The sequence below is a fragment of the Podarcis bocagei genome, assembly GCF_964188305.1.
Source record: "Podarcis bocagei genome assembly, chromosome: 7".
NCBI lineage: Eukaryota > Metazoa > Chordata > Lepidosauria > Squamata > Lacertidae > Podarcis > Podarcis bocagei.
In genome coordinates, this window is record NC_138132.1 from 85,110,224 (window position 1) to 85,122,641 (window position 12,418).

At 48.0% G+C, this 12,418-nt stretch overlaps 1 protein-coding gene across 3 annotated transcripts; it reads left to right on the forward strand.

Annotated features, from left to right (window-relative positions):
• Positions 1–4,159: 4,159 nt before the first annotated feature.
• On the forward strand, positions 4,160–11,927 carry FICD (FIC domain protein adenylyltransferase). 3 transcript variants are annotated; one of them, XM_081202475.1, is made up of 3 exons: positions 4,160–4,261; positions 7,786–8,142; positions 9,684–11,927. In XM_081202475.1, the coding sequence occupies exons 2-3, from the start codon at positions 7,836–7,838 to the stop codon at positions 10,763–10,765; spliced, it is 1,389 nt and encodes a 462-aa protein (XP_081058601.1). In that variant the 5' UTR covers positions 4,160–4,261; positions 7,786–7,835; the 3' UTR covers positions 10,766–11,927. The 3 variants fall into 3 exon arrangements, with proteins under 3 accessions (XP_081058601.1, XP_081058603.1, XP_081058602.1); XM_081202477.1 differs by lacking the exon at positions 4,160–4,261 and adding an exon at positions 4,540–4,589; XM_081202476.1 differs by lacking the exon at positions 4,160–4,261 and adding an exon at positions 7,003–7,573.
• Positions 11,928–12,418: the final 491 nt, after the last annotated feature.

Sequence of the window (12,418 nt, forward strand, 5' to 3'; positions counted from 1 at the left end):
AACACACGAATCTCAACTAGATCATAGACAAAAGGTGACCATCCAACCTCTCCTGAATAATCTCCAAAGAAGGAGAGTCCACAACCTCCCACTGGAGTCTGTTCCATGGCCAAACAGCTCTTACTGTCAGAAAGTTCCTCCTGATGTTTCGTCGGAATCTCCTTTTTCATAACTTGAAGCCATTGGTTCAAGTCCTACCCTCCAGACTAGGAGAAAACAAGCTTGCTCCATCTTCCATGAGACAACCCTTAAGATATTTGAAGAAGGCTCTCCTATCTCCTCTCAGTCTCCTCTTTTCCATGCTAAGCATACACAACTCTCTCATCTGTTCCTCCTAAGGCTTGGATTCCAAACCCAGTGATCATCTTGGTCACCCCTCCTCTGCACACATTCCAGCTTGTCAATAGCCTTCTTAAACTGTGATGCCCAAAACTGGACACAGTATTCCAGGTGTGCTCTGACCAAGACAGAATACAATGGTACTATGACCTTCCTTGATCTGGACACTAGACTTCTGTTGATGCAGCTGCTGCATCACACGGTTGACTCATGTTAAGCTTGTGGTCCACTAAGGCCTCACGATGCTTTTCATGTGTACTGTTTACTTGCTGCTACTGTTTTCTTGGTTTTACGTGGCTTTATGTTTGCCTGTATTTTATTTTTGTTTTCAAACTGAGCTGCCCTAAGAGCACTCATGTGCTAAAGATGGAGGAAATATATAAAACAGGCTAATAATAATAATAATAATAATGGTAACTGAGCCCCCCCCCCAGCATCTGATACTCAGAGATAGACTGCACCTGCACATTCTGGCTCCATTTTACTATCATGACAAATTCAGAAGGAGATATTTGACACAATAAATACATCCGTCAATAAATTCAAATTAGATTTAATTGTCCCTGAGATTACCCAGAGCAGCTGACTTGGAGGTCCCTTCCAGCTCTGATCGTGTACAGAAGGCACCTCTCTCTCAGAGTTCATTTTTCATTATTACTACAATGTCAGAATGCATAACTGACAAAGTCAGGAATAGATTTTTATGAACTAATTCAACATGAAATAAAATCACTTGCTGCCCTCTAGCGGCAGGAGAAAGAGAAAAATTTCCACATTGTGAGTTGAGTTTTTAATTTTCTTTGCTCTTTTAAGCATATCTCCATGCTTACTCTTTGGGATTACTCTTTGGGTCTGCAAGACTCTCCTGATGTTCTTACTTTGGAGTAGACATGCACAGAATTGCAATGTCAGACCTCCGTCTCACCTTAGCTCATGGCACCAGCTTACTGAATTGCTGTGGTTAATTGAATAGGTCACATAACAGAGATAGGTAGCCAGGGACTCGTCTCTGCAGCACACCAGGTGCCAACTCTGCCTCCGTGTCTGCTACGGCAACATCAGTAAAGAACCTAACACAGTCATTTACAATATCAGGACGTTGTATTCACCTACTCACCCTCCAATGTTATAAGGTGCCAACATCTGCCAGCAATGCCCTTCTGCATTCTACGCAGGTCAAACGTGATACCTGTTGTGCAAAAAAATCAAATGGATACAAGTCTGACATCACATCAGAAATGGCAGTACCCCAAAAATGGTGGAACAGGACAACACTTTTAATTTCCCAGACTACACTGTAACTCTCCTTAGATGTGACCATCCTGCAACAGAGATTGCACTATGAAACCAATGAATTCCTCCAACGGTCCAATGCTATCATGTGTGGATTAAAGCAGGACAATGGGCTTTTAAATCACACTAAATGTGCTAACTGGCATATTAGAAGTCTACATTATCAATAAATTTTTATTTTTATTTTTGTAAATGGCCAATGTTCATAACCTAATGATGGCCACCTGTAATTTCTGGCATTTCAATTCCTCGGACCTCGCTGTTGACAACTCCCCCACCCCAACCCCACAGATTAACATTCTATGCATCAAAGGAGGTGTGCTGCGGACTGGAAAATTAAGACCACCATACATTTGCAAGGCTGCTTCCAGGCAAGAACTAAATACTGAAAACCAGGCATGGAAATATCACAAATGGGCCATTGGTAAGTTTAAAAAACAAACAAATCAGATTCCCCCCAGAAAATATGAATTAAAGCACAGAGGTGGGGTAGGAGATGGGTTGTTATTTTGATGCCAATGACATGAATGGGCACTTTTAAAAATGTACCTGCTCAGGGGCACCAGTACCAACACCTCTCTGGGGGACCCTTGGACTCTAAGGTCCCACAATACTGTTGCTTGTGCTGCAACTTGACTAGCACAATCAGAGCAAAGGAAGCTTCCTTTTTACCATGTCAGACCACTTATCACCTAGCTCAGTAATGTCTACACTGACTGGCAGCAGCTCTCTGTGATTTCAGAAAGAGAGTCTCTCCCAGTCCTACCAAGAGATGCTACTGGAGATTGAAAGTGGGACCTTCTGCATTCAAGGCAGATGTTCTGCCACCAGTGGCGTAGTGTGGGTTGTCAGCACCCGGGGCAAGGCAAGTAATTTGCGCCCCCTAACCCGGGGCAAGGCAAGTAATTTGTGCCCCCTAACCCCTAACCTGCCGCCGCTGCCAGCTTCTTCTTGCTGCTGCCTGGGCTGGGCTGGTGTGGTTCTCTCCTGCGCTCAGCGCTGCGCTGGGCGGCCACTGCACTGTCCCTCCCCCAGGTGGTCCCTCGCTCTCTCTCCGCACCGCACGCCTGGCACCCACCCCCTCCACAGTGGACGGCGACCCGGCGGCTCGGATCGGATTCGCACAGCCAGCACTGCAGTGAGAGTGAGTGAGCCAGGTAGGGGCAGAGAGCTGCGAGTGCGAGCGCCCCCCCCAGATGTTGCGCCCGGTGCGCCCGGCCCCCGGCTTTCGAACTGCTAGGTTGGCGGGAGCAGGGACTGAGCAATGGGCGCTCACCCTGTCGCAGGGATTCGAACCGCCGACCTTCTGATCAGCAAGCCCTAGGCTCTGTAGGCTCTGTAGTTTACGCCTTAGCTTTTTCTTCTCCTAAATATATCCTGCAAGACAGCAGTGCTTTAGGAGTTTACCTTCTCCTAAACGGGCTACCTTCTCAGGTGAGCAAGTCCCATCTGCCCCACCTACCCCTCTAGAATTTTTTTTTTAAATCTGCTTGGAGCCTTGTGTTTAATTTAAAGGGTTTAAAATTAAAACAAGGATTTTATTACGTATAGCATTTCCTGGTCTACTGCCTGCTAACAATAAAAAGCATTCCATTAAAAAATAATAATCTGTCATGGATGCTTTAGCTGAGATTCCTGCATAGCAGGGGGTCCCCACCAACTGTACAGTCATATGATTCTTTGTGGATTTATTTCTCAAACAAATATTGAGGCACGTGGCCATTCTGCGCTGTAAGTCCCTGGCTCATTTAAGACTATATTTATTCTTAATAAGGACGAAATTCGCAAGCGAAAAATATTGTGTGTTTTTAAAAAATAAAATTGTAAATTGGATTTTGTATGAGTTAATATATTATTATTCTTTTGGAACTGTGCTGCAACTTTGCACGTGTCTTTCCAGGCTGTAACGCTTTATGGTTATTTCCCACCCACCCCTGGGTTGCCTTTCTTTTTGCCATGTTTGCACTTTTTGTTAACAATAAAAAACATTAAAAAGGGGGGGGGAGCGAATGTGTGTAGCTTCAGAACACGTAACTTCAACTCCTTAAGTACTACAGAATATTTTTTATAGATATAAAATGCTTCCGTATTTGAAAAGGGCACCACTAAAATCGATCGGACAAAAATTAAAGGCTTTTGCTGCCGTCTGCTTCTCCATACGGGAGATCCTTTAACCGGCCCGGGCCTGACGTCGCACTCGCGTACGCCTCACGCCCGTTGCCCAGGCAACCAGGCCGCCATCTTCCCCGGGCGCTTCTTGTCCCCGCCCTCGAAACCTCTCCATTGGCCAAACCCGGCTTTCTGGACGGACGGAGACTTGGACCAATCGCAGCCGTCCACGAACACGGAGCTTCTCATACCTCCTTGCCCGCCCTCTCCAGCGGAGGGAAGGTTGGCGGGGACTTACAAACAGATTGGCGGGGCGGGATAGCCAATGGAAGACCTTGTCCGCTGAAGGCCTTGTCCGCGGAGGCGGGACAGAGGGAGAGGGGCGTGCGCAGGGGCCAATAAGAGAGGAGGGAGGAGGCTAAGGGACGGCCTGGCCTTCCAATGGGCGGAGACGAAGTAGAGGAACTGGAGGTTGGATTGGAGGGAGAGGAAGCGATGCGCCAGGGGCGACAGGAGGGAGGTAGGAGGCGGGGGGGGGCCTTTGGGGGAGAGGGGGGCTTTTGGGGGGAAGAGTATTTGGGGTTTTAGGGGGAAGGGGTCGAAATGTGGGAAGGGGATTTGGGGAAGGGGGTTAAAATAGTTATTTTAAAAAATATGGGGGTGAGCAGTGGGGCTGCCCCTGTTTGTGTGTCGGGGAGGGAGGGGGAAAGTGGGGCAGACTTGGGGGTCAGGAAAGGGAAGAGTGTTGTGTGGGGCGAATCGGTCTCGTTTGAGGGGAAGAGGGGCAGGAGGGAGGGGGCCTCGGGCCTCGCTGGTGGTCGGGGGGTCCCCCATTCGTTTGGGAGAAGGTAAAGTGGGGCGTGTTGGAGGGAAAGCTAGGGAGGGAGCAGAACTGGGAGAAGGGATATTTTTTTTTGGGGGGGGTGCCAGGCTGGGTCTTGGTTGAGAAGGTCAAAAGAGGGAAGAGTACTGTATATTTTTTTTGGGGGGGGGGTGTCTCTAGTGGTGGGTAAGTAGGTGGGTGAAGTTGGTGGAGAAGGGGAAGATTGGACGTGAAGAGAAGGGAGAGATCAGGCCATCTCTCATGGATGCTTCAGCTGCAGTTCCTGCACTGGAGAGGGTTGGACTAGATGACCCTTGCGATCCCTCACAACTCTAATAATAATAATAATTTTTATTTATACCCCGCCCTCCCCAGCCAAGGCCGGGCTCAGGGCGGCGAACAAGCAATAATAAAAACAAGTTGAATGAATACAACTTAAAAACTAGATTAAAATACAACATTAAAGTATTGAAATATTTAAATGCAGCCTCATCACAGGAGGAGAAAGGAAAAAGAAACAGTCCTATGATTCAGTAGTAGCAGTAGGGAGATCGAGGGTGGTTCTTGGTGGCTCTGCCCTAGCTTGATGTTCACGGTTGGTTGGATGGATAAGTGTGTTTGGTATTTGGTTTTTTTTAACTGAACACTTTATAAATTTGCCACTGGGCTGGTTTGCATACTGAGCCTTCAGACTTCCTGCCTGCAGAGAAACAGAATGGCTTCCAGGTGAGCAGGCTCAGGTGCTGTTTAGGTGGGCAAGTAAACTGTACAACTTCTGTGGGTTTGCTCGCCAAGCCAAGTTAAGGCTGACCTGTCACAAGCAGGGACAGCTGGCATTGGACGGCCTCTAGAGGCGAAGACCTGTTTTGCATGTTTAGGTATGAAGGTCCTGAAGTGGTAGACTGGACTGTGCCACTTCGGTTGGTTCATTTTAAAATGCTCCCCTGTCTAAAGAGCTCGGTGCCAGATGATCGTAGTCATCTAGTCCAGTGTTTCCCAAACGTTTTTGGGCAACGGCACACCTGTTAGCCGGAAAAAAATCTCGCGGCACACCACCATTAAAGCCCCGCCCCGTGACGTCAGCGCGCAGCGTCACGCCGGGAGGGACGCACAAAAGTGAAAGTTTTTTCCCTCCCCCTTGCCGGGGTGGGAGGAGGCAGCAGAGCGAGGGCAGCTGAGGCGGCGGCGGCTGTTGTGGTGGTGGCGGCGATAGCGGGCGGAGGAGGGGGCGGTGGCGGGAGTTGCTGCTGCTGTTGTTGCTGCTGCTGCCCGGACATGCCGGCCTCCTCCTCCTCCGCTGTCTCACGATCCTCCCTTTTGCGCGCGCTGCCCCGCCGCTCGGCACCACCACCGCGGAGCCGCCCCCGGCTCGACGCGGATCCTCGCCGCCGCCACCGCCTCTCACCGCCCGACTTGCCCGCCTTCCTCCCACGGCACACCAGCCGATGTCTCACGGCACACTAGTGTGCCGCGGAACACCGGTTGGGAAACACTGATCTAGTCCAAACCCCTGCAATGCAGGAATCTCAATCTAAAGCATCCACAACAGATGGCCATCCGCACTCTGCTTAAAAATCTCCAAATAAGGAGAGTCCACCATGTCTCGTGGGAGTCTATTTCCCTGTCGAACAGTTCTTATAATCATAAAGTTCTGTATATTCTTAGATGTTTGTAACTGAGAATTGTAGAGTTGGAAGGGGTCCCAGGGGTCATCTAGTCCAACTTGAATCCATTGTTTTGGGTTTTACCCTCCAGAGCAGGAGAAAACAAGCTTGCCCCATCTTCATGTGACAGACCTTTAGATACCTGAAGATGGCTATCATATGTCCTCTCAGTCTCATCTTCTTCAGGCTAAACATACCCAAGGCCGCAGGATCACATTCATCCAGTGCTTTACCAACTGCACTGGCTGCCGGTGGAATGCAGGGTCAGGTTTAAGGTGCTGGTTTTGACCTTTAAAGCCCTATGCAGCCTAGGACCCACGTACCTACGGGACTGCCTCTCCTGGTATGCCCCGCGGAAGACCTTAAGGTCCACAAATGACAACACTTTGGAGGTCCCAGGTCGCAAGGTGGTTAGATTGGTCTCAACTAGGCCAGGGCCTTTTCAGTACTGGCCCCGACTTGGTGGAACGCTCTGTCACAAGAGACTAGGGCCCTGTGGGACTTGACATCTTTCCGCAGGGCCTGCAAGACAGAGCTGTTCCGCCTGGCCTTTGTTTGGACTCAGTCTGACCCTTATGTTTCCCTCCCCTTATGGTTTTGATTTATGGGTTACTTTTAAAATGAGGCTGCATTTTAAATTGCATTTTAACCTGTATTTTAAATTGCCCCCCCCCTATTATGTTTTTACTGTAATTTTACTGGTGTTAGCTGCCCTGAGCCCAGCTCTGGCCAGGGAGGGCAGGGTATAAATTATTATTATTATTATTATTATTATTATTATTATTATTATTATTATTAACTGTTCCTCATAAGGCTTGGTTTCCAGACCCTTGACCATCTTGGTCACCCTCCTCTGCAGATTTTCCAGCTTGTCAATATTGTGGCGCCCAGAACAGGACACAGTACCCCAGGTGTGGTACAATCCATTCTACCACCTCATTATTGTACATGGGTAGGCCTACACTAAAAGTGCCATGAACATTGGACACTACAGCCTAAGAAAATGGGAAAAGGGGGATTCGAATGGCCGGACAAGACAGGTGGCAATTGCTTTAAATTTGTAGTTTGCCTAGCAGGTTGTAGAATCATAGAATTGTAGAGTCGGAAGGAATCAATCTAAGTGACTTCCAATCAGGTTTAAAAACATACAAAAATGTTTTTTAAAAACCAAAACAAATGGCAACAGCCACAGAAAACAGAGAAAAACAAGCAATCGCTCAAAATAACACTAATGAAGCTATGACACAGTAGGATCATATTCAGTCGAATATCAGGGAGAGGAGAAATGTTTTAACCTGGTCCGTGTTGGTGTCAGGCAAGCTTCACTTTGGAGAGGGTTCCACAGGTGAGGACCCACAACCAAAAAGGTCCTCTTCCTTTTTTATTTCCTCTGAGCCTCTTTCTGAGGGAAAACTCAGGGAAAGGTCTCTGGGAGATGATCTTGGGGTGTGAATAGAGTCATGCTGAAGGATGGTATTTTGGTTCAGAGAGAAAGAGGGTAGCAAGAGGGCCACCCGCATGATGCTTCTTTGGCAACTTACTCATTTCCATTCCTAGGTGAGGCCCGCAAGAGAAGGAATGTGCCTCTTGCCCTTCCCTGAGGCCAGATGAATCTTGTATCGATGGCAGCTGTGGTGGCAGTGGCAGAGCCAGAGCTGAAATGGGTGTCCCTGTGGCTCCGTGTCCGCTGGGCGGCGGTGCTGGTGGTCCTGCTGGCTGCACTCCTCATGTTGCTGCTCCCGTTGACGTCCGTGGAAGACCAGTACCATGCCTTTTACAAGAGCTTGTCTTTGCTGAAGAGCAAGCTGGGATTGGGCTACACAGGGATCACCACGTACACAGGGCAGACGACGGACCTCAGCGTGACCTCAGGTGGATTGCAGCTGCTGGTGTTGAAGCCCAAAGCCTCCCAAGGTATGGAAGGGGGAAGGGGAGTTTCTAGGCTCCAATAAATCTCTGTGTTGATAGCAGTTCAAGTCCACACAACAGGGTGAGCTGCCTTTGGTCTGTCCCGGCTCCTGCCAACCTAGCAGTTCGAAAGCATACCAGCTCAAGTAGATAAATAGGCACCACTCCAGCGGGAAGGTAAACAGTGTTTCCATGCGCTCTGGTTTCCGTCATGGAGTCCCATTGCACCAGAAGCGGTTTAGTCCTGCTGGCCACATGACCCAGGAAGCTGTCTGGACAAACGCTGACTCCCTCGGCCTGAAAGCAAAATGAGCGCCACAACCCCATAGGCACCTTTGACTGGACCTAACCATCCAGGGGTCCTTTACCTTTTTTTTTTAACCTTACTAATTATTATTATTATTATTATTATTATTATTATTATTATTATTATGACAATTATTTTATTAATCACCTCCTAAACTGCTACAGTGGAACCTCAGTTGTTGAATGCCTCCATAGTTGAGAATTTCGGCTTTCAAACGCCGAAAACCTGGAAGTAACTGTTCCGGTTTTCGAACGATTTTCGGAAGCTGAACGTACTGCGTGGCTTCCATTTTGAGTTGCCCTGTTGTATTGAGGCTTCCGTATTGAGTTTTCGGTTTTTGAACGTTTCGGAAGTCGGTCTTCTGGAACGGATTACATTCGAAAACTGAGGTTCCACTGTATCTCAAGGTGATTTATATATAAAATAAGTAAGAACAGTTTAAAAACAATGCATTTAAAATAAGACTCAAGGCAACAAATGGACATTCATGGTAAAGACCCCTTTATCCAGCTGGGACAAAAATGCCTTTCAACTCTTTCTGGAGCAGGTGCCTGTCATATCTCAACAGGAATGCTGTTCTACAGATCAGGGGCCACCACACTAAAGGTCCTGTGGAGTGGGCTTCTGAGTTCTTAGGAACTTGCAGAAGAAACACTCTCACAGTGATCTACTGGGTGTGTAAGGGATAAGTAACCTGGTCCCGAGCTATATAGGGACTTAAAACAGCACCTTGAACTTGTCCTAGAAGCAAATTGACAGCCAGTGCAAATCCCACAAGCAAGGTGGTTTATTTGTAATATTCTGTGGTATATTTCTATCCCTGCATTTGATATTTGAAAAGCAATAGCTCATGCGTTAATAGTATAGTGCAACTTCAAAATACAACTTCGCCCCACAGAGGTTAAGGAAGTTGGAGTGAGTTGAAAAAGAGTACATCAGATGCTAAGACAAGAAGGCTCTTGCAATAATCCAAGAGTCAAACATCACATAAAGAACAGCAGTTCCAGCATCCATACTTCCATACAAAAAGAGCTGAGTCTTTGAATAACCAGGTAGACAGGAGGGTAATGTAGCAGGCTGGAATTCCTTTATCACAGCTCTCATCATCCTTAACTGTTGGCCATTCTGGCTGGCAGCGATAGGAGCTGGAGGAAAACAGCAGCTGCAAGAGCCATGGGTACCCCACCTCTGCTCCATAGCACACCTTTCTGCAATGCTAACCCTGGTTGCTTTTTTTCAGAGGTCAGGTTAGAAGCCAGAGCAGCCCTGAACCAGGCCCTGGAGATGAAGAGGCAAGGTAAACGGGAGAAAGCTCACAAGCTTTTCTTGCACGCCCTCAAGATGGACCCTGATTACGTTGATGCCTTGACCGAGTTTGGCCTCTTCTCTGAAGAAGAGAAGGACATAATTCAGGCTGACTACTTGTATTCCAAAGCCCTGACCATCTCCCCCCGTAACGAGAAGGCTCTGATCAATCGCGACCGGACATTGCCCCTCGTTGAAGAGATTGACCAGAGGTACTTCAGCATCATTGACAGCAAAGTCCAAAAGGTCATGTCCATCCCGAAAGGCAGCTCGGCTCTCCGCAGGGTGATGGAAGAGTCTTACTACCACCACATCTATCACACGGTGGCCATCGAAGGGAACACCTTGACGCTTTCTGAAATACGGCACATCATCGAGACGCGGTACGCCGTTCCCGGCAAGAGTCTGGTGGAGCAGAACGAGGTCATCGGCATGCATGCAGCCATGAAGTACGTCAACACCACGCTGGTGTCCAGAATTGGGTCTGTGACCCTCACGGACATCTTGGAGATTCACAGGAGAGTGCTTGGCTATGTGGACCCAGTAGAGGCTGGGAGGTTTCGCACTACCCAGGTCTTTGTAGGGCACCACATCCCCCCGCACCCTTGCGACGTCGAAAAGCAAGTGCTTGAGTTTGTACAGTGGATCAACTCTGAAGACGCCATGAGCCTGCACCCGGTTGAATTTGCCGCCTTGGCCCATTACAAACTGGTCTACATCCACCCCTTCGTGGATGGCAACGGCAGGACTTCCCGCCTCTTGATGAACCTCATCCTCATGCAGGCGGGCTACCCGCCCATCACCATCCGCAAGGAACAGCGGGCGGAGTACTACCACGTCTTGGAAGTGGCCAACGAAGGCGACGTCAGGCCCTTCATCCGTTTCATTGCCAAATGCACCGAGACCACTTTGGACATGCTGCTCATAGCCACAACTGAGTATTCCGTTGGGTTGCCCGAAGCACATGGCAGCACCACGGTTTGCAAGCAGACCATCCCCGTCAAAACCCGAACATGAATGCCAGTGTAGGGGTCGGAACCCGCTTGGCATTATCAAACACATGACTACTGGCACTTTCTTTTAAGCATTTCATTTATTTAAATAAGTTTTAAGTTAAATCTTGGGGAGGGGGGCAAGAATGTTTCAATATTTATTATTCCCGAGATATATATATTTTTCAGTTTCACCGGCTTTATTCTGGAGAGGGGAGCAGGGCAGCGCCCTGAGGTGGATTCAGCCAAGGACATCTTAGCAAATCGACATTGCTGTGTTTAAGGGAAACTGTTCTGCAATGGACTTCTCAGCCAGCGCTCATTGGACAAGAAAAACCTGTTGTTTGCTTGCCTAGGACATTCTGGCCGAGGGGTCCCTTCCAACAAAGCAGTTCAGTTTGGCTTGAAGGCATGGTGATGCCCAAATTCAGTGGCAGGGGGGGGGATGTATTTGACTGAATCCACCCCAGGCTGTATTTCAGATCAGGGAGTGGCTAACCAGTGGTCTCTAGGTGTTGTTAGACTCCAACTCCCATCAGCTCCAGCCAGGACATCCCATGGCCAGCAACAATGGGAGCTGTAGTTGACCCACAGAGCCACAGGTTAGCTACCTCTGCTTTTGACTGCCTTTTGTTTTACCCCATTTTTGTGTCAGTTTGTATTCCAAACCTGAAACCCAACATATTTCCCCTTTACCCCGTAACTGTGGGACCTAAGTTGTTCCTTCTTCATAACACAGGCTTGCCTATTTAGCCTTCCCTGCCCTTCAAAAATTGGGGGGGGGGGGAAATACAACACTCCTGTGAGACATTTTGATTGGGGCACTGAAAGGATACCACAAGTAATTCTGCCAGTGCTGGAGCCTGTTTGGAAAACACAATTTGATGATGCAGCAGGGAAAACCTGGGATATGTGGGGGATAAGGAAGGTTTGCTGTTCAAAAGTTGGACCCCCTGTGTACATACATGTACATGTATGTAAGAGCCCTGCTTTGGTACTGTTCACTTGTACAGAGTTGATTTCATGACCTGGCGCATATCCACTATTTTTTAAAAAAAGGTATCTAAAGAAAATTTGAACAGATAACACATCTGTTATCACCCCTTTTTGATAGCACTTTACAAATTCACTTGACTTGCCAATAAAGAAATGGTGCTAAGCGTTGCACCCGATTTGCGAAAGACAAATGTGTACATGAGTGATATGGCTAATATCCAGCACTTAGACATACGTGCAGTATTAGCGGCGGAAGACGCTTGCCCTTTTCTGCATTTCACACCTCATTCTCTGCTCCTCAATCTACTGTCCTAGACTTCCAACTGAAAAACGCGATCATACAAAGCACTACAAAATAAATGTATTAGAATTGAATGGATCAAATTTAAGAAATCAAGTACACTGAGGTGCCAGAGGGAGAGTAAGCTACAGGGGTCATCTGTGCCTTTAAAGCACTGCCTAGATGAGAATATACTGATCAAATAGTATGTAGCAGGAGCTCTGCCTTTACCGCAGCCTTTACCAGCCTGAAGTCTGCCAGATGTTTTAGGCTGCAACTTTAATTCCAAAACTCTTAAATGCAATAAGGTTGATAAAACTTTTAATAACAAATATGAACTATACTGGGGACACGGGTGGCGCTGTGGGTTAAACCACAGAGCCTAGGACTTGCCAATAGAAG

What these genes read in the sequence shown, in the direction of transcription:
- FICD (XM_081202475.1), top strand. Translation starts at nt 7,836, where the DNA reads ATGAATCTTGTATCGATGGCAGCTGTGGTGGCAGTGGCAGAGCCAGAG. An exon ending in GAAGCCCAAAGCCTCCCAAG is followed by an intron (nt 8,143 to 9,683) that starts GTATGGAAGGGG and finishes GCTTTTTTTCAG; the next exon opens with AGGTCAGGTTAGAAGCCAGA.